At 39.8% G+C, this 27135-nt stretch overlaps 3 protein-coding genes across 5 annotated transcripts; 1 reads left to right on the top strand and 2 right to left on the bottom strand.

Annotated features, from left to right (window-relative positions):
• Positions 1-62: 62 nt before the first annotated feature.
• On the bottom strand, positions 63-3101 carry her11 (hairy-related 11). Of its 3 annotated transcripts, none has more exons than XM_044127472.1 (6): positions 2957-3101; positions 2441-2482; positions 1512-1774; positions 1076-1171; positions 871-964; positions 63-756 (listed from the first exon to the last, which is right to left on the bottom strand). In XM_044127472.1, exons 3-6 carry the CDS (start codon positions 1557-1559, stop codon positions 134-136), a joined length of 861 nt encoding a protein of 286 aa, XP_043983407.1. In that variant the 5' UTR covers positions 1560-1774; positions 2441-2482; positions 2957-3101; the 3' UTR covers positions 63-133. The 3 variants fall into 3 exon arrangements, with proteins under 3 accessions (XP_043983407.1, XP_043983406.1, XP_043983408.1); XM_044127471.1 differs by having other exon boundaries at positions 1512-1750; XM_044127473.1 differs by lacking the exon at positions 2957-3101 and having other exon boundaries at positions 2441-2518.
• Positions 3102-3307: 206 nt separating this feature from the next.
• On the top strand, positions 3308-8573 carry her5 (hairy-related 5). The gene is made up of 4 exons (XM_044127470.1): positions 3308-3325; positions 6011-6202; positions 6289-6384; positions 7394-8573. Exons 2-4 carry the CDS (start codon positions 6149-6151, stop codon positions 7820-7822), a joined length of 579 nt encoding a protein of 192 aa, XP_043983405.1. The 5' UTR covers positions 3308-3325; positions 6011-6148; the 3' UTR covers positions 7823-8573.
• A 1929-nt stretch (positions 8574-10502) lies between these two features.
• On the bottom strand, positions 10503-27046 carry LOC122837255. Its single transcript, XM_044127469.1, has 9 exons — positions 22665-27046; positions 21836-21938; positions 21104-21147; positions 20215-20334; positions 17894-17998; positions 15444-17511; positions 14974-15093; positions 14215-14283; positions 10503-11325 (listed from the first exon to the last, which is right to left on the bottom strand). Exons 1-9 carry the CDS (start codon positions 22665-22667, stop codon positions 11099-11101), a joined length of 2859 nt encoding a protein of 952 aa, XP_043983404.1. The 5' UTR covers positions 22668-27046; the 3' UTR covers positions 10503-11098.
• Positions 27047-27135: the final 89 nt, after the last annotated feature.

The following is a 27135-nucleotide window of genomic DNA, read 5'->3' as shown; positions in this document are numbered from 1 at the left end:
ACAAGGGTAAATAGAAAATGTAGGCAGTTTTGTTCATTTTGTACACTATACAGTCAGGGGGAGTCGCTTCCCACAGTTGCACAGAACTCCCTCTAGGTGGCTCTGCTGTCGCTGTGCCAGGTGTCCCGGTCTCTCATCCCATCCAGGGCCTCCAGACGGGTGACAGAGAGTGTGCCGGCGACACCTCCCTGTGTCGGAGGTGCAGCGGGGGTATTAACGACGTTAGCGGGGGGACGGGGAGGCCCAGAGGGCTGGCGTGAGGAAGTGTGGGGGAGATGCTCCTCAGGAAGGAGGCATTAGAGGAGGACGGAGGTGACAGGCTGGGGGGGAAGGTGAAGGGACAGGCAAAGGACGGGAAAGGAGGCGAGGCGGTGAAAGTGGAGAAGGAGGGTGAGAACCAGGGAGAGGGCGGCGGGGAGAGGTAGTCGTGGCATGGTGTGGAGCAGGAGAGAGGCTGGAAGGTGGGATGGGGAGGGAAGAGCAGCCAGGGAGACTCCCCTCTGCCCTCCGAGGTACAAACTGCCTCCCCGGACGCGGCTTCCGGCTCCCTCCAGACGCCCTGGACGGAGTTGAGCTTGGGCCCCCGATGCTTCAGCCCCTCGGTGAGGCTGGTCCTCTGCGTCGGCGGGATCCTGTGCATGTAGCTGTTCAGCTGGGCCATGCACTGCTGGAAGCCTGCGCTCTCACTGCTGACCAGAGGGGCAAATCTGGACTCAGCGGGTCCACGTTTCCCCAAAGCCGCGGGAGGCCGCAAGTCTGCACCGGGAGAAAGCAGAGTGAGAGTAAAGAGACACAGCGACGCACAATCTCAAAGCCCTCCGTCAAATACATGAACTGTGAGGAGGTAGTGAACTGTTTGACACAACTGACCATTGTTCAAGTCCTTCCTATCAGCCCACTTCTTAAGATACTCCACAGCCAAGTCCAGAATCTCTGCTTTCTCAATTTTAGGATTCTGGAGTCGCTGGTGTCCGCAACGGGGAGGAATTAGGGAGGAAACACAAAAACATCATTGACCTTGAGACTTTTTGCACGGCGCAGTAGGAGCTGAGGCGACGGCTTTGACTTGACTCACAGGATCGGACGTGGAAAGCAACAGCAAACGTCTCAGCTCAGCGAGACTTTGATTTATTCGATCCCTTCTCTTCTTCTCCACAACTGGCTTCAAAATCTAAAAACAGGTAAATTGAAGTTTTCGGGGCTTTACAAGGCAGTTGACAAAGACACCCGGTGCGCCGACAAGCTGTTTTATCGTAAACGTTACGGAGATCGCTTTGGATCCGAAAGACTCTTTTGTCAGTTTTTGTTCTCCCTAAAAGGTCAGAAAGGTCAGATGGTGTTGTGAACAAACCTGCAAGAGGACTTCAAGTTGGCAACCCAAGAGCTGGCTTAAAAGTAACAGAGCATCACAAAGATCAAACAAGGCTCATAAAATGAGTCAAACACAAAGGAAGGACATTGGAAACAGAAATGCATGCTGGTACCGGCCAAAAGACAAACACGTTTCCTACCCTTTTTCTACTCGTTCCGTCTTCAGGAGTTTGTAGCTTCCTGGTCATGTTGTCCAGAGACTCTGCAGAAGCTTTTTTTTGGGGGGAAAGCAGCCTGGATAGCAGCGGGTGCTTATAAGTAGGTTCATGAAGCCTGCTTCTGATTGGCTGGCGGGTGTGAGTGAGGTCGCTCGGGGGAAGAAGTTTATTGTGGGCCAAACCTTTTGCACTTCTGCTGCATTACAGCTGCGATGGTCCATCTGTTTTATTTAGGTGTTATGCGACTTTAATGAGATAAACAACAGATGATTTTCTACATTTTCTAGAAATTTAAATGTGAAAAAGATAATATCAAACTCCCGTTAAGTCAGTCCTTGGTGTAGAACTACTTTTGCTGTGAATCTGTTTAAGTTTTTTTTTTGGATACAAGTCGACCAGTTCTCCTGTCTCAGAAGAGGAAATGTATTCCCACAGTGTGTGTAACTGGTTCAGTTTTACTCGGTTACATTTAACTGAGTAAGTTTTTGAAAAATATGTATTTTTACTACACTGTACTTTTCACCTTTTATTATTTATATGTATATATTTTCTCTTTTTTTGAGTAATGCTGTTACCACGTGTTGCTACTTTTACTTGAGTAAAATTTCTGGATCCTCTGCCCGACTGACTCATTCAGTGTGAGTCACTGAATGAAAAACAACCTAAAAAATAAAAAACATCACCAGACTCAGATACACACCTGCAGTTTTTGACAACTAAGTCAATTTTAAGTAGAAAGAAACATTAAAATCTCAGTAGAATACGCCGAGGCTTGGGGTTGCACTAAAAACGCCAAAATGTTCTAGGAAGAGGAGCGATTGTTTTTAAACCACTTTTTTAAAGATGCACAGACATATACTTGCTTTTTTTTTTTAACTCAGTAGATGACTTTTACTTTCTGATGTACTGACCTGCTGATCAAAGAGAGGCGTCCCCACAGCATAAGGCTGCCGCTGCCGTATTTCACCACAGGGAAGATAGAATTTGGTATGTAGGACACAAAAGTTGGACTTTTGGTTTCATTTATGACAAACTGCAAATAGGACTGCTTCTCAAGAAGGAAAGAAAGAAAGAAAGAAGGAAGGAAGGAAGGAAGGAAGGAAGGAAGGAAGGAAGGAAGGAAGGAAGGAAGGAAGGAAGGAAGGAAGGAAAGAAGGCGACACAAGGAAAGAAAGAAAAAATCTCCGAAAGATAGAAAGAAAGATGGCTATCTATCTAGATAGATAGATAGATAGATAGATAGATAGATAGATAGATAGATAGATAGATAGATAGATAGATAGATAGATAGATAGATAGATAGATAGATAGATAGATAGATAGATAGATAGATAGATAGATAGATAGATAGAAAAAAGGAAGGAATGAAAGAAGGAAAAATAAAGACAGAAGTTAAAATGCTAGAAAGCGGTGATAACATAAATAACCTTAATTCGCAGATGACTTATCACTTGTTTGCAAATGATTGTAAATCATCCTGGTTTCTTTTAACGTGTCCTTGTGGAGAAGTGAGACCCTGGGAACCCGTCTTTCCACTCGTGGGAACCAAAATAAAGTGAGAAAACGAGCGGCTATGGCTGCTTTTTATGACGTGTGAGACAATAAGGCTCCGCTCACGATAATTAAAAAACAAAACAAAAACGAAACAAAACACGGAGCGTGCGTACCTTTAACGGTTAGTGCGTTTCCGTTCAATACACGAAGACGTTGATTTCTAGGTGGATTAAATCCAAATGTCTGACATCAGGAAACACAAAACGGGCTCCTGGAGCAGAAGGTCGGAGTGAAACGTGCCAGTGGGTCTGAGGGGGATTGTTACACCTGGGTGTTAAGTGTGCACCGCTTTCCCACAACGTCTCCGCTGAAACCGAGCCAGTTGTTCATTTCTTTTTTTTTTTTTTTACTCTTTGTTGTTGTTGTTGTTGTTGTTATTGGTGACACACGCTCGCGGTCCCGATATTAGACGCCGACGCTTCGTTTCTCCGCGAGCAAAAAGCGGGTTTTAAACCAATTAGTTTCCACGCGCTGCAACGCGAGCGCACTTTGAGGTTTAATTGTAGGGCCGGCGCGCGCGTGTCCCGAACGTCTAGGCTCGCGCCAGCACGTTCGGGACGAGCTCAGCGACTAAATGCGGTTTTATCCCCGCATCCGCGGTCGGAGCGGGCTTCCCCGCCTCGCTGCCATGGCAACCAGCGCTGGTCTCTGGACCGCCACTAATCTCTCCGCTCTTTGATTTCAAACGGAAGTATCGTCGCTTGAAAAGCCGCTTAATCTCCGCGGGGCGTCCTGATCCGATCATCCCGGTGTTATCCCCTCACTTCAGGCTGTTAGAGGGATCAGAGGAAGTGGAGAGGAAACTGATGCCCTGAGAGGGGAGGCCTGTTTTATTTTATTGTTGTTTTATTTTAGGTCATTGTCACATGGAGACCACTTACCAATCTAAATACGATCATTTTCATGAGATCATTTGCTAAGGTGGTAAATGAACAAATAAACATTTCCCCTCGCCTGACAAATGTTCTGGTCAGTGCATGAACACGGAGCTTTGCGTGAAGAAAAACATTGTAAAAAAAAAAAAAAAGAAAAAGAAAAAAAAAAGCTCTTTTTGTTAAAGGGTTCAAAGTTACACAAAGCCCTACCCACATCTGATCAAATTATTAATTACCCGTTGTGTATTTGTGTATAAAATGTGGATTTCTTTTTGTATCTCTCTCTTGACCAATACTTTTGTCCAATCAAATTATTATTTTTATTACTTTATCCCTTGTAACTTGCGTACAAACTAAGTTTAAAGCTAAATTATGCAAATGCGGAGAAGAGAGGGAAACCCTGCACCAGAACAGCTAAGACAAATCTCAGGTTATTTAGTTTCAATAAACTGATTTCAGGTAAGTGGTCAAAAAGACTGAAACACTTTAGTTTAGGGGTGTACACACTTAAAAATGCTACAAGGTTGTTGTTGTTTTTGTTGTTTATGTTGGTTTTTTTTTTTTGTTTGTTTTTTTGCACATTTCTAGCAAGATTTTGGTTGTTGTTGCTGTTTGTCAGTTGAGTTTAATCAGATTGTTTATCATAGTTTTAGTTCGTTATGTCACCAAAAGCCTCAGTAGGGGGGTGGATATACTGTTGAGATGCACCAGGCCAATTTTGTATTTTGTTAGATGCTTTATGTTTTCACCTGTTTTAGTTTTCTGTATGGCAGACAGTAAATCTTTGTACCAGGCTCAGAGTTCAGGGGTCAGTTTGGATTGTGTTTTTCCCTTAACCAATTAAATCCTAATTTCCTTTTGCTTTCATTATTATTATTATTATTATTATTATTATTATTATTATTATTATTATTATTATTATTATTATTATTATTATTATTATTATTATTATTATTATTTCTTTTAGTAAATAATCTTCTTTTAACCAGGTAAAGAACCTATTTAGATCAAGGAATCTTTTACAAGGGTGACCCGGTCAACAGCACACACTCCAGAAACCTATAATTAATTAACATAAAACAGTTTTTTTAAGTGCAGATTGCCATAAATAGTCATTTTGAAAATGTAGTAGAGTTGTAGTACAGTTTTGAAAATGTAGGACATAAAAAAAAGAGAGAAAGTGTGTTAACTGTTAATATATATATATATATATATATATATATATATATATATATATATATATATATATATATATATATATATATATATATATATATATATATATATATATATATATATATATATATATATATATATACCAAATGCATCATGTTTTCACGCTGGTTGTTCATATTAAGAAGTATATATATTTATATATGTCCTTATTGTTCCTGTCTCTTCTTCGAACTTTGAATGTTTCCTCTGCGCACTGCTTAGTACCATATTTATTAAATTAATGTCAGAAATGTAGACGGTAAAATGTAAAAGGTTTGAAATGAAATTAGTTTAGTTAAATAATGCGCGAAGTGGAAGAGAATATTGTCTAAACTTGAGAAGTGATTCATCAGCTGCAGCATGCCGGGTTTTCAGCAAACCGCTGCTGAAGGATCGCCGTGTTGGTTATGAAATACTATTTTCATGTCTGTAAAAAGCCTCATGGTTGAACTGGGATTTTCTCCCAGAGTGCCGGATAAACTGTTTACTAAAGGGATTTGTGCAAGTTCTTTTTTTGTTGTTGTTGTTCACGTTAAGCAAAAAGAAAAAAAGAAAGTAGCTAGTTTGGAAAAGGAAATGTTGCAGCTTATAAATGCAGCATGGCGTTTTGTGGGAAGTTGTTTTTATTTTTAGTCAAAGTTAGCGCCTAACTCTTGAGAGAGCAACAGGTGAGCACTGAATAAAATTCTCCTGTCTGGTTATACTGCTAAAAGAAGACGCAAGCAAAAAAAAGAAAAAAAAGAAAAGTGAATTGAACTCAATTCAGAAGCAAATGAAAGTCGTCCGTGCATAAAATGGGCCTAACGCGAACCCCGTGCGGTCTCTCCGTGGTCTCAGAGTGACGTGGGTCGGCAGGAGGCGTGGCTAACAGCAGAGACATCAACAGAGAATCAATAGAAGGAATCGTTCCGCGTCACGTTCGGTTCATCCAGTTCGCACGTCGGCTCAGGAAGGGAAGCAGGGCAGACACGGAGCATGAAGACTTTACCGTCACCCGAGACGCCGCCGGGACGCAAATCCAGGAGGAAGGTGAGCAGAACAGACTGCGTTAAACTACTTTAATTTAAGAACGACAACAAAAATAAAATAAGGTCCTTCTCTCCTCGGTCCTGAAGGCGTCCAAACCCATGATGGAGAAACGCAGACGGGAGCGAATCAACAGCAGCCTGGAAACCTTACGGTTACTGATGCTGGAGAACACGCGAAACGAGGTACGTGATTGATTTTAACTGCGCTGAGCTTTAATGTGGGTAAACTGAGGGGTATTTCTGTACGGGGTTCAGTCATTCGATAGTTTTGGTCGTTTGGTACCAGCCACGAAACAGAAGTCTTCTACGACAAGTTTCGCATCGTCTGGGCAACTGATTTGATCTATAGGCTATATATAAACATAAAGCGACTCCAGTCTAACATGGTTGTTTCTAATTTGTCCCCTAATTCAGCCTTCCTTTCATTCCTTCCCACTTTCAAGAAAACAACTTGCACCCTTAATTAATGCAGTTTATTTGTAGTTGGGTGTGTTTTTGATTTATCCTAAATACAGACACAAAAAGATGAAATTACATGAGTCAATTTGACTGTATATGATTTCTCTAAAAGCACAAATAGTTGATTTGCAGTTAAACATGCATTCTTTTCACACTGGATCATTAAAATAGCGCAAGAGTGTAGCAAATTCATAAATAAATGTATCTCTTGATGATAAACGACATAAAAATGACTAAATGTCATCAGTAGTGTTATTTTTTTTCCCCCAGCATTGTGGAAAGTAAAAGACAAAGTCTAATTTAAATGCAGAGTAACGTCTGCTCACAATCTGTGCAAAAATGCATGTTTTACATTAATACCTCAGAGTTTTAGTCAAAACCAAAATGTGTTTACTTGTAAAATATAGTTAGAAAACCATGTGATCAATTTGTGGACTTTGGCTATTTGTGGTCTGAATTTTATACTTTTGGTATATGTTTTAGGTATAAGTAAATAGAGCAAATAAATGATTAAAATTAAAGCATTCACTTATAAACCAGTTATGGTTCCATAAAGGACTGAAACGTCCTGCTGCTCTCAGATGTTTGACCTCTATTGCAATTCAGCTGGTTTTAAAATAAATTAGCAACCAGCTGAATTGACCTGCAGACATTTTTAAACACTTTTTCTCTGTCTGTCTGTCTGTCTGTCTGTCTCTCTCTCTCTCTCTCTCTCACGTTTCTCCTGCTGCAGAAGCTGAGGAACCCGAAGGTGGAGAAGGCTGAGATCCTGGAGAGCGTCGTTGACTTCCTGAAGAAGGAGAAGGACTGCCGGGCCGAGAGCAAGGCGTTTCCCGAGGCCGCCGGCGGTGGCGGCGGCGGCGGCCCCCATCACAGCTACCATGATGGCATGAGGTCCTGCCTGCTGCGGGTCAGCCAGTTCATCGCCTCCAAGAGCCTGGAGCTGGAGGAGGCCAACGCGCTGCAGGCCTCGCTGAAGCTCTCGGGGTCTCCGACAGCCGTTTCCTCCCTGGTCCCGCTCCGCGTGTCCCCGGCGGTTGCCCCCGGTGACGCTGCCGCCGCCGCCGTTCACTCCCCTCAGCACCTCGTCTTACAGGAGACGCTCTCCTTCGCCTCCTCCGCAGCAGTCCCCGACCCGGTCTGGAGACCCTGGCCTAAATAACAGACACATCCACAGATTTGCACAGCATGGACGCGTTTCCCTTTTTATTATTATTATTTTTAAACGTTCCTATATAAATCCGGGACGCACCGATCCACTTTTTGTCACTTCCGATACCGAAACCTGAGGCTTAGTGTCGGCCGATACCGATCCAGCGCACAGAAGCAGAGCGGAATTGACTTTAAGCATTTGTTTTAAACATTTAAAGTCACAAACGATCGATTAGATTGATTTTCAATATCCTGACCAATGCAGATACTATCAGTGAATTTCTAATGTAAATCTTTCAAGCTGTTGTTTTTTTCTACATGTGTGTTCTTTTCTTGCACCGTGGCTCCTTCCCACCCTGCGTAGCACACCAGCTGGTGGTGTGTTGCTGCCTTGCTCTCACACACACACATACACACACACACACACACACACATCAGCAGAGTGTTTTGACGATCGTCCTCGTTCAGCACAGTTTCCTGGCCCTTCCTCCTGAGTGGCCTCTTGACGGTCCCTGCAGCTGCACTTTGGGAGCGAAGGAGGAACATTAACACATACTCCATCCAGATTGGACAGCAGTTATGATGCCTATTGACATGTTGATGGGAGAGCCGCCGTCTCTACATGGTGTTCGGACGACTTTTTTCACATGTAGAGTGGGAGAGGATTGCTGTGATTGGCGCATGTTCAGAGAGCAGACCGCTTCGGCAGCGTCTAATCCACAGCAGGGCGCGAACAACCATGAGGTCACCTCACAGTGAAACTCACCTTCTTTTTTTTTTTTTTTTTTGTCAAATAAAATGGATTTTGGTCCAAACAAAGTTTGTCCTGTTAATTTCTGTTTGGGTGCACATGATCTGGAATCAGTGGTGGCAAGCTAACTAATATATCATCACATTCCTAAGCCAGCGACTTATGTCATTTTTTATTTATTAAATCGTCTTTTGGCAAAGAAAAGTGACACAGGCCGTGATTTTTTATTTTTTTATTTTATCTCACTGAGCTTTTACTTAACTACAATGTTTAAACTTCTCAAACATTTCAGTCATGTAACAAAGATTAATATTATGCTTAATTAGAATCTTTCATTACTATTTTGTAACTGGTTTATAGCTATTTTATGTGATTCAAAACAGTAATGCACAGTTGTGTACTGGAAGGAAAATGATTAAAATATAAAAAGTGTGGGTTGTTTTTGTTTTATAAGGAGGTGGCCAGCCCAGCCCAATAAGCTAAAAAAAGAAGCAATTTTATTTATTTACTTTGCCTATAGTTCATTTGTGTTTATTTATTGGGTTTTACGTACTTGTTTTATTAGAAGAAATTACTCTGTGTGCCTTTCTGTCACATGATTATCTATTATTAGCATTTTTCTAGAGGGCCCCATGCCCTCCGAGCCCCCCCTTGGCATCACCTCTGTCAACAGGACCGTTATCGGTAATACTCTCCACAGATCTGACCTTTCATAGAAGAGTGACCAGAAGAAACCTACTGGCTCAATTCGTGTTGAACACAGTAAACTTGTGGAGGAATGTGCTCTTGTGAAATGACACTAAATGAGTCGTTTTAGTCTAAATGCAAATCACAAAGTATGATGGAAAACTACCAGCAGTGCATGCTGTGAGGATTCCTTTCTTTGCCAAAGAGAGGAGCTAAATACCGGGCAATCCTTGAGGAAAACAGAGGCTGTGAAAGACCTGAGACTGGGTGGGGGGTTCAGCCACCAGCAATCCCAAACACACAGCCAGAGCTGCAACACAACGGTTCAGATCAAAGCATATTTATGTGTTAGAACGGCCCAGTCAAAGTCCAGACCTGAGATCCACTCAAACGAACGACGGGAAGAGACGCCCCTCCGGAAAAACTTCCAGCTGGGATGGAAATGAGAGTTTGCAAAGCATTCGTGGGTCAGAACGCAAGACATGGCACACATTGGAAATTCAATCAGCTAAAAGAAAAATAAAGAAATAAAACTGAATCAATGTTCTCTTTTTTGAAAATTTGTACTTTTATCAGTATCTTTACTAGGCCTGCCTTTTTACTTTTACTTGAGTGAAGTATCACTACTTTGCCTTGAGTAAAATTTCTAGATTCTCTAGAAAAACAAACTGAACCAAAAATTCACCAGAAAACACACACCCACGCCCACGCACACCCACACACCTATTCCTACACACACACACACCCACACACCTATTCCTACACACACACACACACACACACACACCTATACCCCCACACACACACACACACACACCTATACCCACACACACACACACACACACACACACACATACTTGTATTTCCTGAAACGTGAGGACATTTTTTTGCGAGTGACTAGGTGGTTACGCGTGAGGACCCAACTTTCTAAATGAGCTAAAGGTTTGGTTTTAGGTTTGGATTTTTTTTAGGGACATTGGAACATGAAATATAATCTTTAACATAAAAATTAATCAAATTTAGAAAATCAAAAATCTGTCATGTTTTTGGCACCATGTGGGGACGTCTCCATCACCAACTACCACCAGGTGGCACTGTGTAATTTTTGGAAACAGTGTTTCAAATATGAGCAATCCTAGTACTTTTAAGTCAATAAACTGCTTTATATCATATTTGTTTTTGTTTGAAGTTATTTTTAAGTACCTGGTAACATGCTTAATGCCAACCATCAATACTGGACTCCATTTTCTCGTTGTATGTGAACAATTTTATTGCACAATTTTCATAATGTTGCAAAAAAATATACATACAGTTCAACGTATACATAAATGGAACGTTTTCATAGATACGTATCCATGAACATACAGTATCCAAAACTTGACTGCCATTTGTTTAGTTCAATAAAAAAAAAAGGAAATAAGGCAATTATAAAAACGGCAGGAACATTAAATCTTCAAAGTTTGTACAACAAATCTGCTATGACACTGCTGAGCAGCCAGACCCACCAACCCATTTGTCTAAGCTGCCTGAGCAGGACACAAAACACTATAACATCAATTTTTTCATTCTGAATACATTTACACAATAACTCCTCTTAACTGAAGAGAATAAAATTTTCATTAAAGTGCAGCTAAACTTGCAGTTTTGGTTTAAATTTAATACAGCTAACCCGTAACACCTGATAATGAGAAATATTCAATGAACACTAAATGTGTAAAAAATAACTAAAGGTTTACATGTTTTCAACTGTCTCAAAACTGGCAGAACTCCAAAAAGAATTGACGCGTTAATGGCACGCTGTGATGAAAACTGTGATCCGTTTTCTTTCAAAGTAAAAAAGATCAACGCTTACCTTCTCTTGGAAGTCTCTCTTTTTAATGCATCTATGCGATTTTTTATGTAGAATTTTATGCCTTGCCAGGTCCTATTTCTGAGGGCTTCTGGCGAGGTCTCAATGGCCTTTAAGCACTGGGCTTTCCCAGGAACTTTTCCAGCCTCAATGCTGTCCAAGAGTGTTTTTTCTACGGCCTGGACTTCCTCTTGGCTCCACTTGAATCTTTTCTTTTGTGGTGGGCCTGAAAAACAATTAGGGGCACTTAAGTGTTCTTCAATGAAAAAAATGTTTCAGTCTGTATGACAGAGCAATTTATAAAGCTATCATGAAAACATTTCTTTACCACAGTTGGCCAACATTTCTAAAAAATCCCTTTTTTGTATTAGCCTTAAGTAATATTCTAATTTTGTGACACACGGAATTTTGGATTTTAATTTGTTGCCACTTCAAATCATCAAAATTAAATGAAATAAACATTTGAATGCATCAGTCTGTGTGCAATGAATAAATATAATGTACAAGTCACACCTTTTGAATGCAATTACTGAAATAAATCAAGTTTTTCAAAATATTCTAATTTACTGGCTTTTACCTGTAAAGTAAAGGAATGTAAAATAGAAGAAACAAGTATATCTGATCATTCATTAGAAGGTGGGATGCCCTAACACTAGATTTCAGCTCTAGAATTGAAACCATAAAAACGAACGTATTACCAAGGTTATTATATCTTTTCCTGGCACTACCTATAGAAATCCAAGACAGACAATTTAAAACATGGAACCGGATTATATCTGGATTCATATGGAACGCCAAAAAACCCAGAATAAGATTTGCAACTTTACAATTACCAAAAGAGAAGGAAGGTTTGGCATTACCAGACTTTAGAGAATATTACCATGCTGCTAAAATAACTCCCATAATAAATTTAAGTGACATAAATTATGAAGCGAAATGGAAAAATATTAAACAAAAAGTCTGTGGAAGAGAATTGTGGAGTATCATTGGAGATATAGAGACCACCAAGAATACACTTGAGAAAGTTAATGCTATTACTAGTTTCTCACTGGGTAAATGGTTATATATAATTCGAAAATGCAAACTAGAGGAACAATTATGTTTGATCCAATGGCCAGCCTATAACAAATATTTTATTCAAGACCTAAGATTTAAACAATGGCTAGAAAGAGGTTGAACAGCGCTATGCTTAGTCCTTAAAGATGGGCATTTCAAAAGTTTCCAGGAACTACAACATGAATTTGCTCTGAGAACTCAAGATCATTTTAGATATTTACAATTAAGGGATTTTTATAACAAAAAGATAAAACACAGAGTAGACCAAAATGAAAATGGGATTGTCAAAATGCTGGTTGAGACCTATAAGGGTAAAAAACACAGAACAGTGTCCTTAATTTATAAACATCTATTGGAAAATAGAGGCACTAATACTCTGGATATTAAAACAAAATAGGAAAGGGAATTAGATATTCTGCTAACGGAAAACGACTGGTTTAATATCTGGAAGACCCAAACTACGACATCCTCTTCCAGAATTCGGAGAGAACATTGTTGGAAGAATATAATCAGATTTTTTATAACACCCAAAATTACCAGTAAATTCAAATCTACTGTTCAACCGTGTTGGAGAAATTGTGGAGCAATACCTAAGACTGGTCTGGTTTTATATCTTGGCCTTTTGGAGAATGTTGTTCTTAATAATGACTGTTATTTGTTTAAAATTCTGTTGGTGGCTGCCAAAAAGGTAATAACTAGGAAGTGGTGCCAATCTGACCCTCCCACCAGAAAGGAATGGATACAGACTGTGAACTAATTATATGAGATGGAGATTCTAACACATAGACTGAGGACACAAGAAGAGCAATGCCAGGAAAAATGGATAAACATCACATCAACACTACAGGACTAATTCTGGATACGAACGGTACCCTTGAATCTTTTGATATTGTAATAAGAGTTTCCCCCCTCTATGTTATATTTGTTCTATTTTATTTTTGTTTGATTTTTCTTTTTGAAAATATTCTAAAAATTTCAATAAAAATAAAGTTATAAAAAAAAAATTGTTTAAAATATCCTCCATTTCAAAAGGACTTCACCAAAAGAAAGATTTTGAATGGTTTGATGGTGGCTGGAGACTCTGTGAGCCTGAGTTAAGAGAGCATCAACATAAGCAGGGCTCTCTAATGGATTAAACTTAAATCTCCCTTTGTCACAGAGTCCAACCTGGGAAAACTCACAGGGCCTGATAAGTTCTCCTAACACTACAAGTTTTGAAAATAAGTTATAGGTGCAGTTAGACAGAAAGATTAAAATAATCACCCAAACTACCTTTGATCGTTCTAGTTAGTTTGCTGTTCGAAGACAGTTCAAGGCGGCAATAATAGAGAAGGGGGAGAAGAAATAAAACCAAGCTTTTGCTTGAAGGTATGCAGTCAAATGAAAATTGAGCTATTCTAAAGTTTTATATGTAGAGATATCATGTGATCCTCATGAGATTATAAAATGAGGAAGCCTAATTTTAACCCCACACAAACAGTGCTGTGAAATGTTCATTATTTTCCCATTTGTTTAGTTCAATAAAAAAATTAAGAAAATATTGGAAATAGGTTTACACCTGATAATGTGAAATATTCAATGAACACTAAATGTGTAAAAAATAACTAAAGGTTTACATGTTCTCAAGCCTGGCTTGCAGGAGGGACATTCAGTTGAGACATTAGACCCGGTGGTTATAATTTCTTTATAATAAAAATTAGCAGTCAGATAAATTCTTCAGTTTGAAAGATGAGTCTGGCAACATTTTTAAAGCTTCTGCTCATTGATAATCTCCAAGGAGGAAGAGAAACTACCGTTAGTTGTGTTGGAGTTGCCAGAGACTTCCATGTCTGCTGGTACCTCGTCATCTGACCTCTCTGTTAAACCAAACAGATCTCAGAATATATGTGACTTGGACAAAATCATCAGGTACAGAGTACATTAAAAATTTGTATAAATGACAGAAGCCAAAAATGGCTTGCATGAGAAAGAATAATGATAGAGGACAGTGGCCTCTAAAGGTTCAATATTTATCAGAAATCTACAATCTCATTTTCTTCACGCTTATAAATATTCTTACCTTTTGCTGAGGGCAGATCATCGCTTTGTGCAACTTCCATGGTGCATCTCCTGTTCACCCCGAATTGACCTAAACAAAGGTATATTAAGTAAAAGAGTATTCAACAGTGTAAGCAGTCAGTGTGTTTGCTTCAAACAAGCATTTCAAATGATTAGCTTAACAGTTTAACTTTGTGCTAATTTCTTAACAGCATTAAATCAGAAGCTGCTGGTATTAATTTTTACCGTCAACATTTAGTTTGGCCCTGTTAGCAACACTTTTAAAAACATTTCTCCTTTTATGGATGAAACTATCAGACGCATTTCCATGACCTGTATCCATCCATCAAATGTAAAAAAAAAAAAGATCTTGTAATGGAAACGGCACTTATTTGAAAAAACTTCTTAATGTCGAGTAAACCATCTTTATGATTCCAGGAGGTGTCTTTTCAGGGGATTCGATAATCCCCAAATTCACTAAAGTGTCATGGAAACACTTTTTCACATGTCCACATCCCTGGCAGTGATGGATGTGATAGTCAGTCAACTTAACGTCATAAAATCTGGTTTCCAATTTCCAGGTGGAAAACAAGATGGCAACAGCTTAACCTTGTGGTTTTCTGACAACTATTCTAAAAATCAAATTTATGTAATAGAAATATATTACATATAATACACTGGAGAGTAAGTTAAAATGCCTAAGCACAAATCTAAAAGTGCACTGCTGTCTTGACAACAAATTGTACAAAAGGCAGAAATGAATGTATCTGTGATTCCTCACCACTTTCTACTTTTTTGTTGCCATCCACATCTGGTGATCTGGAAGATGAAGTTCCAGCATCCCTCTCAGCTGAGTCAACCTCTTCTTCAGTGTCTGATCCACTGTCCACAGACATTTTCTCTGGAAAATGAACAAATATCCATCATATTAAACTATGAAGCATTGCATATGCTGTCAGCAGTCTTAGCGCTTTTCCTTGTTCTATAGCCATTCAAGTGAGCAATTTACAATGGGAAATTATGATTGAATTTCCCAAAGATTAAAACAAGCAAACAAAAAAAAGTACAAGAATTAGAATATGTAATATAAAAAATGCCTGCTGAGCTACTTTTTCCTACTGTTGTCAATGTCTGACACTCAAACTTTTATAGATGTCATCTTTTTTTATTTACAAAGTCAACATTAAAATAAATAAAATGTGCCATGCCAGGGGGTCAAATTAAATCTTCACTAAAAATATACCAATTTACCTTGTGGATCAATGCTGATTTCATCCAGATTTCTTCCTTTGAAGTGGGAGAGCTGTCCTCTTTCTAGTGCCAGCAACACTTTACTGATTTTTGCCAACTGTAATGTCCCTTCAGGCAATCTATAATACTGACGATGAACTCTAATGTCATGGCCGAGGAAGTCAGCTAGGTCGTCCATTTCATTGTCCTTTAGGTTAAGTACCTTTGACATAGTGGCCATGTGCTTCCTCAGTTTGGTAGAGGACAGTGCTCCAGGGTGTTTTGCACCACAGTTTTGAGCCACCTCACGAATTATGTCTGATCCTCTGAAGTGATTGACAGTTTGTGGTCTCCCAAACATGTATGGATTCTCATCCAACACGTCACATTTGCGACGATTTTGGATAAGCAACTCCATTGACAATGCCATCTCAGGAGTGAGGAGAATGGGAACCTTTCGACCACGTTTGCCTTTTATCTCAATTCGCTGGAAGTGCTTACACAGCTTCTTTTCAAGTTCCGATAAAGCAAGCTCCACATCTGGATGGGTGACAGAGGTATCTCTCAAGGTGAAAGCATTCAGTGGCATCTTGGATACTTCTCCCTCTCTTCTCCGGTTGAATATTATCACCTCACACAGCGTGATCTTGGCAAGTTCAGCCCAGTTCTTCTTTACAGCTTCTTCCTTCAGGTTCCTCTGGCACTCCATCCTTTTTGTCTCAAGATACTCGTGCATTTTCCTGACGTCTTCAGCAAAGGGAAGAAGCTGAGGAGCATTCCACTTAGCCTCATTCAAAGTCCTAAGGGCATGGGAAGAGACACACTCGCTCCATCTGGTCTCACAGATCTGTTTGAAAATTCGCACATTGTGAATGGTATTCTCATCGCCTGAGATCATAGCCTCACATTCAAGAACATTTGCCACTTTCTTGAGGTTGTGACCCAATTTGAGTGCTAAAGATGGTGTTTTGAAGACATTTGTTCTTTCATCCAAGCCAGCCACTTTCTTAACTGCATCTATTACATGAGGGAAGTTAGCTGGCACAAAGAAATCTGACAAGGTTTCCAACTTGCCATCTTTCTTTCCTTGCAGGACGACTCGTGCAGTTTCGCGCATCTTCTGTCGGATGTATTCATGTCTTGTAACATCTTGACCATGTTTGTTGAACAAATGTTCTCCAAATTTCAAGATGCACTTCTCACTTTGGACAACTTTTGCCACGTCATCCTGGTGCATGTCAAGTATTAGTTTCCAAAACTCTGCATTGACACTGTGTGGTACTGGCTCTGCATATTTGCAAATGGCTTGGACTCGAGATATTCCTGGCTTCAGTCCTTTGACTTTTTGACTGAGATAACACCTCTGCATATGCCTCCACAAGGATTTCCGCTTGAGGTAACCCTGGCAGTTGATGCAATGCAAGTAATCCCCTGCTTTGGCAGATTTGGTGGATTGTTGGCGGGGAATGAGCATTCCCTTTCCCTCTTTTATGACTTTATTATTATGGGCCCGGTTTCCTTTGTTTCTTATCACGGACAACTGCATCCGTCGTTCTCTAGACCCTTTTGGGCATTTCAGTGCACTTTCCACTTCTGGTATGTCACTATGTTTTGATTCAAGATGACGTGCCATTTTGCTATAAGGTTTGCAACAAAATGCACAATAGTACCTTTTATTGTAAACCCTACTGCCATCTCCCTTCTTTTTCAAGGTCATGACTGTCACGTCAAGTGAAGAAGATTCTCCAGGATCTTTTGCATCAGTTGAAGAAGATTCTCCGGGATCTTTTGCATCAGTTGAAGAAGATTCTCCAGGATCTTTTGCATCACTTGAAGAAGATTCTCCAGGATCTTTTGCGGTCAAGGAACTAGAAGTGGTCACACGCATTCTTTTAAGTGGTTGGACTTCCAGAGAAGAAGTATTTTTCTGGGCTCTTTTCTTTCTCTTCTTGAGCTGTTCATCTGCTGAACTGTCACTGTCGTTTAGACTGTCGCTCTTAGAGTCCTCTGAATCGGGAACATACTCCTCTTCGGTGATGTCCGAACTTGATAGAGATGCTTCTGAATAGTGAAGCATTTGTTTGTTTAGCTAAAATTATTTTTTTTAAAAAGAGAGAAATTACTTTCAGATTATTTCTCAAACATATAAACAAATCAGAAGAAGTTAAATATGTACAACTAGTTTTAAAAAGTTCATCAAAAAAGAAATACTCCCAATAGTGGTATGTTTTTTTTTATTTTTTGGGGCTTGTTAGCTCAAATGTTTTTCCAAAATTTTTAAGCATCCCCAAAAAGTGACAGATTTACCAGCACAAGGCGACTAACTGAGTTCTTGGATAGTTTGGTTTTAAATAATACAAAAAAAAAAAATTCTAACCTAAGTGAGTCTTAACATTAGAAAAAATAATGATAGTGAAAATAGTGACCAAATACCTCTTAGGTTGGACTATGATATTTATAGATAAACTTACAATCACACTGTCAGTTCTTGTGAGCTCAGGCACGCTCATGTCCCGTACTTCAGTTGGTGCTGGACCAAGGATGATGGTATCGTCGCTCTCATCAGATGAGAACTCCTAAAAATTCATAAGTTTAACAGTTAAAATGTGTCCATGCCTAAATAAACTGTTACAATTTAATACAGAGCTACAGTTAACTTCTACTGTATGAAGGTATTTAGAAATCCCAAAGATGTCGCATATTAGCAGCACCAAACGTGCACGGGCTCCTTCAGATTACACTGTAAATTCTGCATTTAATGGTGTATAATATAACAGTGCATTACTTAATAGAGTGGGTGGGAGGATAAATAAAGCAAATGCCTTGCTTACAGATTTAATACAAACCATGAAGTGATCCACCCAGATTTGTTACAAATATACCAAAAGCTAATATTCTGCTGTGTTCAAATGTGACAGTTAAAAATCAGAAACCATGGCCAATTACTTTTGGATTTTGGTATCCATTACCACCTAATCTAACCTACTAAATTTAGATTAAATGACACTGAAACTATGCACATTGATTTTATACTTCAACTTGATAGGCCATTGGAATTTCATAGACTGGAAGATAATAAATGCTTCAGAGTATTTTGGATTTAGTCCTGATTAGTCCATGTCTGGGTGTCTTGGAAGCATCTAGTGACAACTTGTATTGTAATAGACACTAAATAAATTTGAATTGACTGACAAGGTGAGTCCACCTCAAAGAAAGCTCCTGTGCACAGTCTAAAGTTTCAGGTTACATGATTTTGCAAAGCAGCCACCACCAAATGCATTTCTTCTCTGATAAGCAGAGTCTGCATCGTGACGTTGGACACTTGAAATCTTGTAATAACTGTCATGTTCTGTGTTTTTCTGTGTATTTAGTTCAAGTTTCCTGTGTGTCTGAGTCTGTGTTGTTCTGTCTATCCCTTGATTAGTTCCCAGGTGTGTCTCGTCCCGATTACCTCATGTGTCACCTGTGTCTTTTAGTGTCACCTGTGTCTCTGTGTCTTGTCGGATCCTCATCACACTTGGCATCCTGTTCATGTAGTCCATATCTCATTAAATTCATTTATTTACACTCCAACCTGGTTTTCTGAGTGTTTGCCTCACCTCCACCTCCGTACAACGTGACAGAAGGATCCGACCAAACTGAATGTGAGGCACACTGCATATGAATCCAGCTGGAGTAAGGATGTTCCCACCTAAGAGGCAGACCGGTCCGAGACGGAGATCCAGCGGGCAGGATAGGGCTCTGGCGGATGCCCTAACCAACTTGCAGAGGGAGCTCTTCCGGGGGACAAGACTGGTGTTGGCACCCCCTGGATTCGGTCCCCGCCGCTACCTCCGCCCCGAAACAGCAACGTGAGCCGCCGGTGGACCCGGCCCCTCATCGCCTTCCGGGAACACAGCCTCCACTGCCAGCCCTGACAAAGCGACCTGAGCCGCCGGTGGACCCGGCCCCTGATCGCCTCACAGAGCCATCACCCCCTCTGCCGGCCCCGAGGTGCCGCACCAGACTTCTTCTGCTTCTGTTCCCAGTTAGGGGGTCTTCGCCCTCAGTAAGTCCCGAGCCTCCCTGTGCCAGTCCCGAGCCCCCTAGCATCCCTCCTCCCGAGTCCCAGCCTCCCTGTGCTCCTCCTGAGCCTCTTCGTCGCCCTCAGTGCCGCGGACGGCCCCCGGACCTCCTCCGTGGGTTCCGCCTTCTGTGCCTTTTTGGACTCTTGGCCTTTCCGGTGTCTCCGCCCTCCTGTTGGGTTGTTTTTTGTTGTTTTTACTCTGGCCCCCCGTCCGACACCCCTCCGCCCACCCTTGTTGTATTTTGGACTTTTTTGTTTTTGGGGCGTCTACGAACCGCCCTTTAAGGGAGGGGGGTACTGTCATGTTCTGTGTTTTTCTGTGTATTTAGTTCAAGTTTCCTGTGTGTCTGAGTCTGTGTTGTCCTGTCTATCCCTTGATTATTTCCCAGGTGTGTCTCGTCCCGATTACCTCATGTGTATTTAGTGTCACCTGTGTCTCTGTGTCTTGTCGGATCCTCATCACACTTAGCATCCTGTTCATGTAGTCCATGTCTCATTAAATTTATTTATTTACACTCTAACCCTCCACCTCCGTACAACGTGACAATAACTTACAATATTTTTGTTTCACAAAACTTTTAAAAGTTGACCAGACTTTTTTATCAAGCATTAAAGATGGCTATAAATTTGTGTTTATTACATAATTATATGGTACATTTACAAACAGTTCTCATCTCTGGGTACATCACGAAAACGGTGAAGCAAAAAAGACATGCTCTCTCTCACTTGATTTGTTTCCTTTGTGACGAGCTTCTTGTGATGAGCCTCACATTTATTGTGATGAGCCTCACATTTATTGTGATGCGCTTTTAGTTTCTGCAGGCGACGAGCTGCACGGGTTTGAGTCTATAAAACACAGAAAACAATTTGTAAATGTCCACATCTGTGAAATTAAAGAGATTGGAGACACAGACAAAATGGGGTCCAGATGGAACTGGCACCTGACCACACTGAGAATGATGCATCCAGGTGAAACTTTAAGTCAAGAATCAGCAACTCCCAGGGCTTAGGGGTTGCTACAGCACACTTCATTCAAATCAAATCATTCTCCAATAGCTTGTTATAAAACATTTGTTAATGATCCATTAATTTGGGTCAAGTGTGGTGGAACAGGAAAACATTTGTGCAGGACACCAGCCTTTATAATCAGTTAAAATAAGTAGAAGTGAATCACTGGGGTATTAAAAAAAATTTTCACAATATTTTGAAAATCAGAGAATTCTTAACAGGCCTGATTTCAGTCACCATCTATGATCCAGACATGTTAAACATAAAGTGCCAACTTGGATGGAAACATATTTTCAAGACACAGCATTCCTCCCAAACTCAGTACGACAAGCTTATATCAAATAATCTTTTTCAAGCATTTCTCTGCTTAACAACATTTTCGCCACTTCTCTACAGCGAAAATAACTTTCACCACTGTAGGATTTGTAAAGTATTTTTGAAAATACTGATGCACATGTTCATTGGTGAAGACAACTGGGCAGCAACTTTTACAGACTTTAATTTAGAAAAATATTTAAATTAGCTATGCAGTATTAAGAGTACATGTGAGCTAGAATGAAACTGAAATACTGTCACATCCTTTGAACTTATTCATAGGCACACTTACCATTTGCCTCTGCTCTGGTTCAAGCACAAATGTCTCATCTGCAGCTGAAATTTAAAAAGAAAAAAGTTAATATCACCTTAAAACAATTCAGAGACTCTGCATCTCCTATATTTGGCCTTCTCAAAATATTTGCGGGTCTTATCACTAGGTTACAAATGTTAAATATGGGATTAGAAATAAATATCCGACCTGCAGTATTCAATCATTTCAGCAATTCTTTAAAATTTCTAACTTTTTCAATTTAATACTCAAGATTGGAACAACTAGACTAAGGGGTTATTAAATAAAATTAGCAAAGTTATAGCAAGTCAACAATGATTTGTTGACTTGCAATGTTGAATGCAAAAATGTAAAAAGGAAAGCAGTTGACCTGGGTTCTACCAAAGCTTCCCCCCTAACACAAATCTCTATTTCCTTGGACATTTAGAAACAACTGGCATTGGAAGTAAAATCACCGACAGATGTGTTGAGCCTTTTCTTTAAGAAAAACCTGACTTAGTACTCTTAAAGCAAACATTAACTGATATTGTGGTAGTTTCTTCTAGGTAACTAAAATCGTGTAAAAAAAATAATAAATTATAATTTTAATACACTTCTTGTCACACCTCCCTTCTCTCACCTGAACAGTTATAACTCACATTATATTGATTTAGTGGAAACAATAATACATAACAACTTAAATGTGGGAAAAAAACCTTGTGGGCTAATGCATCTTTCCCCGAAATAATTCACCTGTTGAACAGCTGGGTGTAGACTCCACTCCACCACTCCATTCAGCTGTTGAACAGCTGGGTGTAGACTCCACTCCGTCACTCCTATCACTGGATCTACTTGTCTGGTTGGCATTTTCCAGAAAAAATAAAAAAACATTCAATGATTATAAGTCAGTGTCAAAGGCCTAAAATAAATTTTCCAAAAGTAATGATGCTGAAGTTAGTTTCCAATTCAGACCTCCCGATTCATCCTAATATACCCCTCCCCACTCTTACACCCCCCAAAAATCCCAATCTTTATTATTTTTAAAAGGATGTAGTCTGGTGTAATGTGGCCTGAAGGCCCCCTTCCCAGCAGAATCAACCTTTATGCACGAGGCATCCATTTACTTCTGTCTCATGTTTTAGCTCCTCATGTCTATCGTCTCTCAATTCAGAGAACATGTAAAAAGTTATTACCTTTTCAATCACACAAGCACGGCTACTGAAAATATTGCATATTTCATAACTTCTGCTCTATTAGATTTGCAAGTTTCAAACTTAGCTTTTTTATTTTGCATTTGAGTCATTTTTGTGAGCAGTCATATTTTAATAACATACTTTTTTTTGGTTAATTGTCACTTTTATTTCATTGTATTTGCTGTAAGACTGAACCTCAATAAATAGAAAATAAAACATGCATGCTTCTCATTAGCTGTAGCAAGGCTAACGTCAGCTAGCCATCCTAGTGAAACACAATTGAAACAGTTTTTACAGGTCAACACGTTTAAACAGCATTTAAAAATATATCTGACCAAGTGATATAGTAGATAATAACCGGGAGTCCATTAAGATAACAATAATCTTACCATTTTCTTTAGCTAGGTTGCCCCTCTCTCCTGGATGTTAGCATGAAGGTCTGAATCTCCTCCTTCGGTGCAGGTGTGTAGCAGTCAAAAAAGGAGCGCTTGATTTAGACTCCGGCACAGGCCAGGGTTCCTGCTTGGTTGCAAAAAGCAGCTAGCAGAGGCTTCCGGCCCAGCCCTGTGCTAATAACTAATGACACCTTAACTTTGGCGCCACAACTCTACCGCGGATCAATTAAGTTATAAAACTAGGAATTTAATTAGTTAACTTTATTATCTCCCAAAGTAATGCTTCAGGAGAAAAAAGTATTCTTTGTAATGGACATTTTGTAGGTTCCACACCAGTCAAATCTGCAAAGTTTGAGAGCAAGCTATGGAAGAATGTTGTGGGGGGATGGGCATGGGTGAGGTGGGGACGCAAAATCTCAGGATGTGTGTGAGATGGCACCCATTATGGAGAATCTGGGTGGAGGGCTGTGGTAGATAAGGAAAACTACATGTGGATAAATAAATATATGAATGTGAGCCAGTCAACCTGCTTGAGTAGCATGCTGATTCTTGCTGATTCACCCATTCTTTGTCTTCAACCAAGCACTTTGAATTAAAAGTTCATGTTGCCCTCCAATCCATGGAGGAATGTTGTGGGGGGATGGGCATGGGTGAGGTGGGGACGCAAAATCTCACTATGTGTGTGAGATGGCAGCCATTACAGAGAGACTGGTCAGAGGGGCTACAGCAAATCAGAAAATTAGGATGTGGAAAAATAAATATATAAATTAGGAAGGTTTGCAGAAAGAGACTGAAGAATTGTAAGCCAGTCAACCAACCTCCTTGAGTAGCATACTGATTCTTGATTCCTCTCATCTTCAACCAAACATTTTGCATCAAAAGTTCAAACATGCTACACTTTATAGTTCAGCATGTTTCCCTCTAATCCATGGAGGGAATGTAGAGGGGGGATGGGCATGGGTGAGGTGGGGACATCAAATCTCAGGATGTGTGTGAGATGGCACCCATTATGGAGAATCTGGGTGGAGGGCTGTGGTAGATAAGGAAAACTATATGTGGATAAATAAATATATGAATGTGAGCCAGTCAACCTGCTTGAGTAGCATGCTGATTCACCCATTCTTTGTCTTCAACCAAGCACTTTGAATTAAAAGTTCATGTTGCCCTCCAATCCATGGAGGAATGTTGTGGGGGGATGGGCATGGGTGAGGTGGGGACATCAAATCTCAGGATGTGTGTGAGATGGCACCCATTATGGAGAATCTGGGTGGAGGGCTGTGGTAGATAAGAAAAACTATATGTGGATAAATAAATACATAAATGTGAGCCAGTCAACCTGCTTGAGTAGCATGCTGATTCTTGATCCCTCTGCTTCAACCATTCTTTGTCTTCAACCAAGCACTTTGAATTAAAAGTTCAAAAATGCTACAGTTCATTGTTTTAACAAATCTAACTTAAACAGAGTCAGTCAAACAAATCAAATCCTTCTTTCAGTGAGATATCATAGTTCCTTATATATTCTTCTTGATAGAAGAAATTATCTGTAAAAGCAAATTGAGATTTAACCAACACCCTATAAAGTACTTCATATTTAGATAAATTAACAGCCTCTTGTAAATATTTCAATAACATATATGCTCAACATGATTGTACAAATTGGTATTATGTCTTTCTCAACTCCCCTCATCTTTTACCAATAGTTTGCTCCACAAGCTCTTAAGAAGGCCATTGGTGACAATGTACCCTTTGGTCTCTCCAGGCCTGACAAGAAGATAACTTGGGTTAGCCCATCTTTTTTCTTTTTTTTTCAATGTTGAATCTTTATTAAATCCTTCCACAATTAAACATACAGTGAAACCAATGTTGACAATAACACTACTGTGAAGTAAACAACCTTGAGTAGTTATACAGAGAAGGATTTGAGTTTTTAACATTTTCCCCCCTGAATCCCTCCCGATCCTCCCGTACTTCCCCCACCCCAGCCAGCAGAAGGAGCTAAAGGAAAAGAAAAAAAAAAGTAGAATAAAAATAAAATGAAAAAAAAAGTAAATAAAACAATGTAAATAAAAAGTACAAACACACTGTATCTTTTATTCTGGACCAATAGTGTTTGAGCCTTTCCTCTATGGTTTTAAGAACGGTTCCCACATACTCTGATACGCCTCAATCTGACCGTTTATCTTGTAAATTAGTCGTTCATAAGAAGCAGTTTCTAAAAGTGCCGCATACCATTCTGTATAAGTAGGGTGTTACGACCCGTCTAGGCGTGGCCAGATCGTAACATAAAGAATCCATCCTCTTCAGATCCCAAGCGGCCAACACACACGAAGTTGAACATTTTATAATTATATTTATTTTAAAGAGATGTATGTTTCAATTGAGACGTTACAAGAAGTGGAGCGTATGACTTCAGAGTGAGCTAGTGCCGAAAACAACAAACAAAAGGAAACTATCTGAATATTAACCAACTTACTTAAATAAAAGTAAATAAACCAAATGACAAAAACTTACCTCCCTAACTAAGAAAAACATGAGAAAACTAAGAAAACAGAAATGGCAACCAGACTCCAGTCCTGTGCTAGCATTTGGATTGCAGCCCTGTCCTTAGGTGCTGGTTTCCCCCTTGGCATACTTTAATTAATAAATACATCCATCACCTGGTTAAAATTGCCTCCCAGAATAATATGGCCCTCATTGTTTCCTATTATGCTATTAATTTTATGAAGAAAGTTGGGTTCTTCCTGATTAGGAACATAAATGTTGCAGAGGACAGTCCTAATTCCGTTCAGTGAGGCTTCAACACATATGACGCACCCTTCCTTATCATTATGTTGTTTAAGCATAACAAAACTTATGTTTTTATTAACAAGAATCATTACACCATTTTGTTTGCTTGAAAATGAGCTATGGTATGCTTTACCCACCCAGCCTCTTTGGAACTTAGCAGCTTCTTCATCCCCAATTATATGTGATTGTTGGATGAATGCAATATCAGCACCCTTGGATTTTAGATAAGTCAAAACCTTTTTAATTGGGTGCCCACATCCATTAATATTCCACGAAATTATGTTAATATATTCCTTAGACATCTTTCGCTATTGGGTATACTTTAGGTGATTTGATCTGCCACTTAACGAGGCACATACACATCAGCATAATAACTAATACTAACAACATTTGCAAACTTAAGTACCCTGACCTGGTACAGAAAAAAGAAAAGAAATACAACATAGAACTAAGCAAAGCAACACAGAACATGCTGCCACTTTTAGTACTTTTCTTAGCCCCTCTATTTAAACTTGAGCACTTGCATCTTCAATGTTGGATATCCTCTGTTCAGCCTAATTAGAATATTTTCCACAGTCTCTAAACTCTTTAATTCTTTCTTTAACCGAGACAACATCTGCTGCAACAATTTGTGGTGTTGCGCTCATGTTCCATATTTCTTCCATGAAGTTGGGGTTTGTATGTTTCTCTTCAGTGCAGCTTAAGTCTGTCAACAGGTTAGCAGAAGTGCTGTCAGGCATGGGGCTGGTCCTCGCTGCTAGCTTGCTTCTCGTTGCTGCACCTTTGAAAAAGTTAGCTTTGTTGTTGCTTGACATTTTGTCAGTAAATTATTAATATCTGGCTTCTTAGAAAGACTTTAGGTTTTAGCATGTCAGACGTATTTATATTTGGGTAAATTGAGGTGTATATTCGAGATAAATGTGAAAGAAAATTGTTGGTTTCCAGAGCTCTCTTAGCATGCTGCCATTTTCCTTGGCAGTCCCTCGTGAGTCTCCAAAGTTTGAGTTTTCAAATATTCTTAGGCCTCCAAATTGGTGCTTATTTTCTGAGAAGAATCATAATAAACTTTTGAGTTTCAATAGGTTTTCACAGCACTTAGCTGTGCTAAGCTAAGTGCAATAAATTAAATAAAAAAGTAAATATTGGTAAACTTCACTTTAAATTAACCTAAAATAAATTCCATTAAAAATACTCTATTAATCCCACACTGTAAGAAATTAAGTTTAAAAAGTTTAACTTTTAGTTTTTTAGTTTAATTTGACCATTAAATTGTAAAACTCTTTCTGACCAATAGGGGGAGCTAGAGAGTGAGCAGACAGTGAAGCACACTTCCGGAACACCTAGCCTAAAGGGGACTGCAATACTCTGTGTGACCACTAGGAGCGCATGCCTTAAACACTCGCACAAATTTTATCTTGAAATGAGGTTCATGGGGACTTCCTGGAAAACTTCACGAGGCATGTTTATACACCATTTTATGCTGCAAAATGGGGTTGTGCCGGTGGGGACCTCAAATTTGGTCCCCACGGGTAAATGGGTCCCCACGTGTATGTATAGAGTCAGGCCAAAGTCCCCACGCAGATGGAAAAACAAGAACACACACACACCTATACCCACACACACACACACACCTATTCCCACACACACACACACACACACACACACACCTATTCCCACA

This window comes from Gambusia affinis, linkage group LG09 (assembly GCF_019740435.1).
Source record: "Gambusia affinis linkage group LG09, SWU_Gaff_1.0, whole genome shotgun sequence".
NCBI classification, from domain to species: Eukaryota; Metazoa; Chordata; class Actinopteri; order Cyprinodontiformes; family Poeciliidae; genus Gambusia; species Gambusia affinis.
The sequence above is the reverse complement of the archived record's forward strand: the minus strand, read 5'-3'. Positions and strand labels throughout refer to the sequence as shown.

Excerpts from the sequence above, each read along its gene's own strand:
- her5 (XM_044127470.1), top strand. The coding sequence starts at position 6,149 with ATGAAGACTTTACCGTCACCCGAGACGCCGCCGGGACGCAAATCCAGG. Across the intron at positions 6,203-6,288 it reads GACGCAAATCCAGGAGGAAG|GCGTCCAAACCCATGATGGA; the intron begins GTGAGCAGAACA and ends TCGGTCCTGAAG. Across the intron at positions 6,385-7,393 it reads TGGAGAACACGCGAAACGAG|AAGCTGAGGAACCCGAAGGT; the intron begins GTACGTGATTGA and ends CTCCTGCTGCAG.
- her11 (XM_044127472.1), bottom strand. The coding sequence starts at position 1,559 with ATGACCAGGAAGCTACAAACTCCTGAAGACGGAACGAGTAGAAAAAGG. Across the intron at positions 1,172-1,511 it reads ACGGAACGAGTAGAAAAAGG|ATTTTGAAGCCAGTTGTGGA; the intron begins GTAGGAAACGTG and ends ACCTGTTTTTAG. Across the intron at positions 757-870 it reads TAGGAAGGACTTGAACAATG|ACTTGCGGCCTCCCGCGGCT; the intron begins GTCAGTTGTGTC and ends CTCCCGGTGCAG.
- LOC122837255 (XM_044127469.1), bottom strand. Across the intron at positions 21,148-21,835 it reads TACACCCAGCTGTTCAACAG|CTGCAGATGAGACATTTGTG; the intron begins GTGAATTATTTC and ends TTTAAATTTCAG. Across the intron at positions 20,335-21,103 it reads AACCAGAGCAGAGGCAAATG|ACTCAAACCCGTGCAGCTCG; the intron begins GTAAGTGTGCCT and ends TGTGTTTTATAG.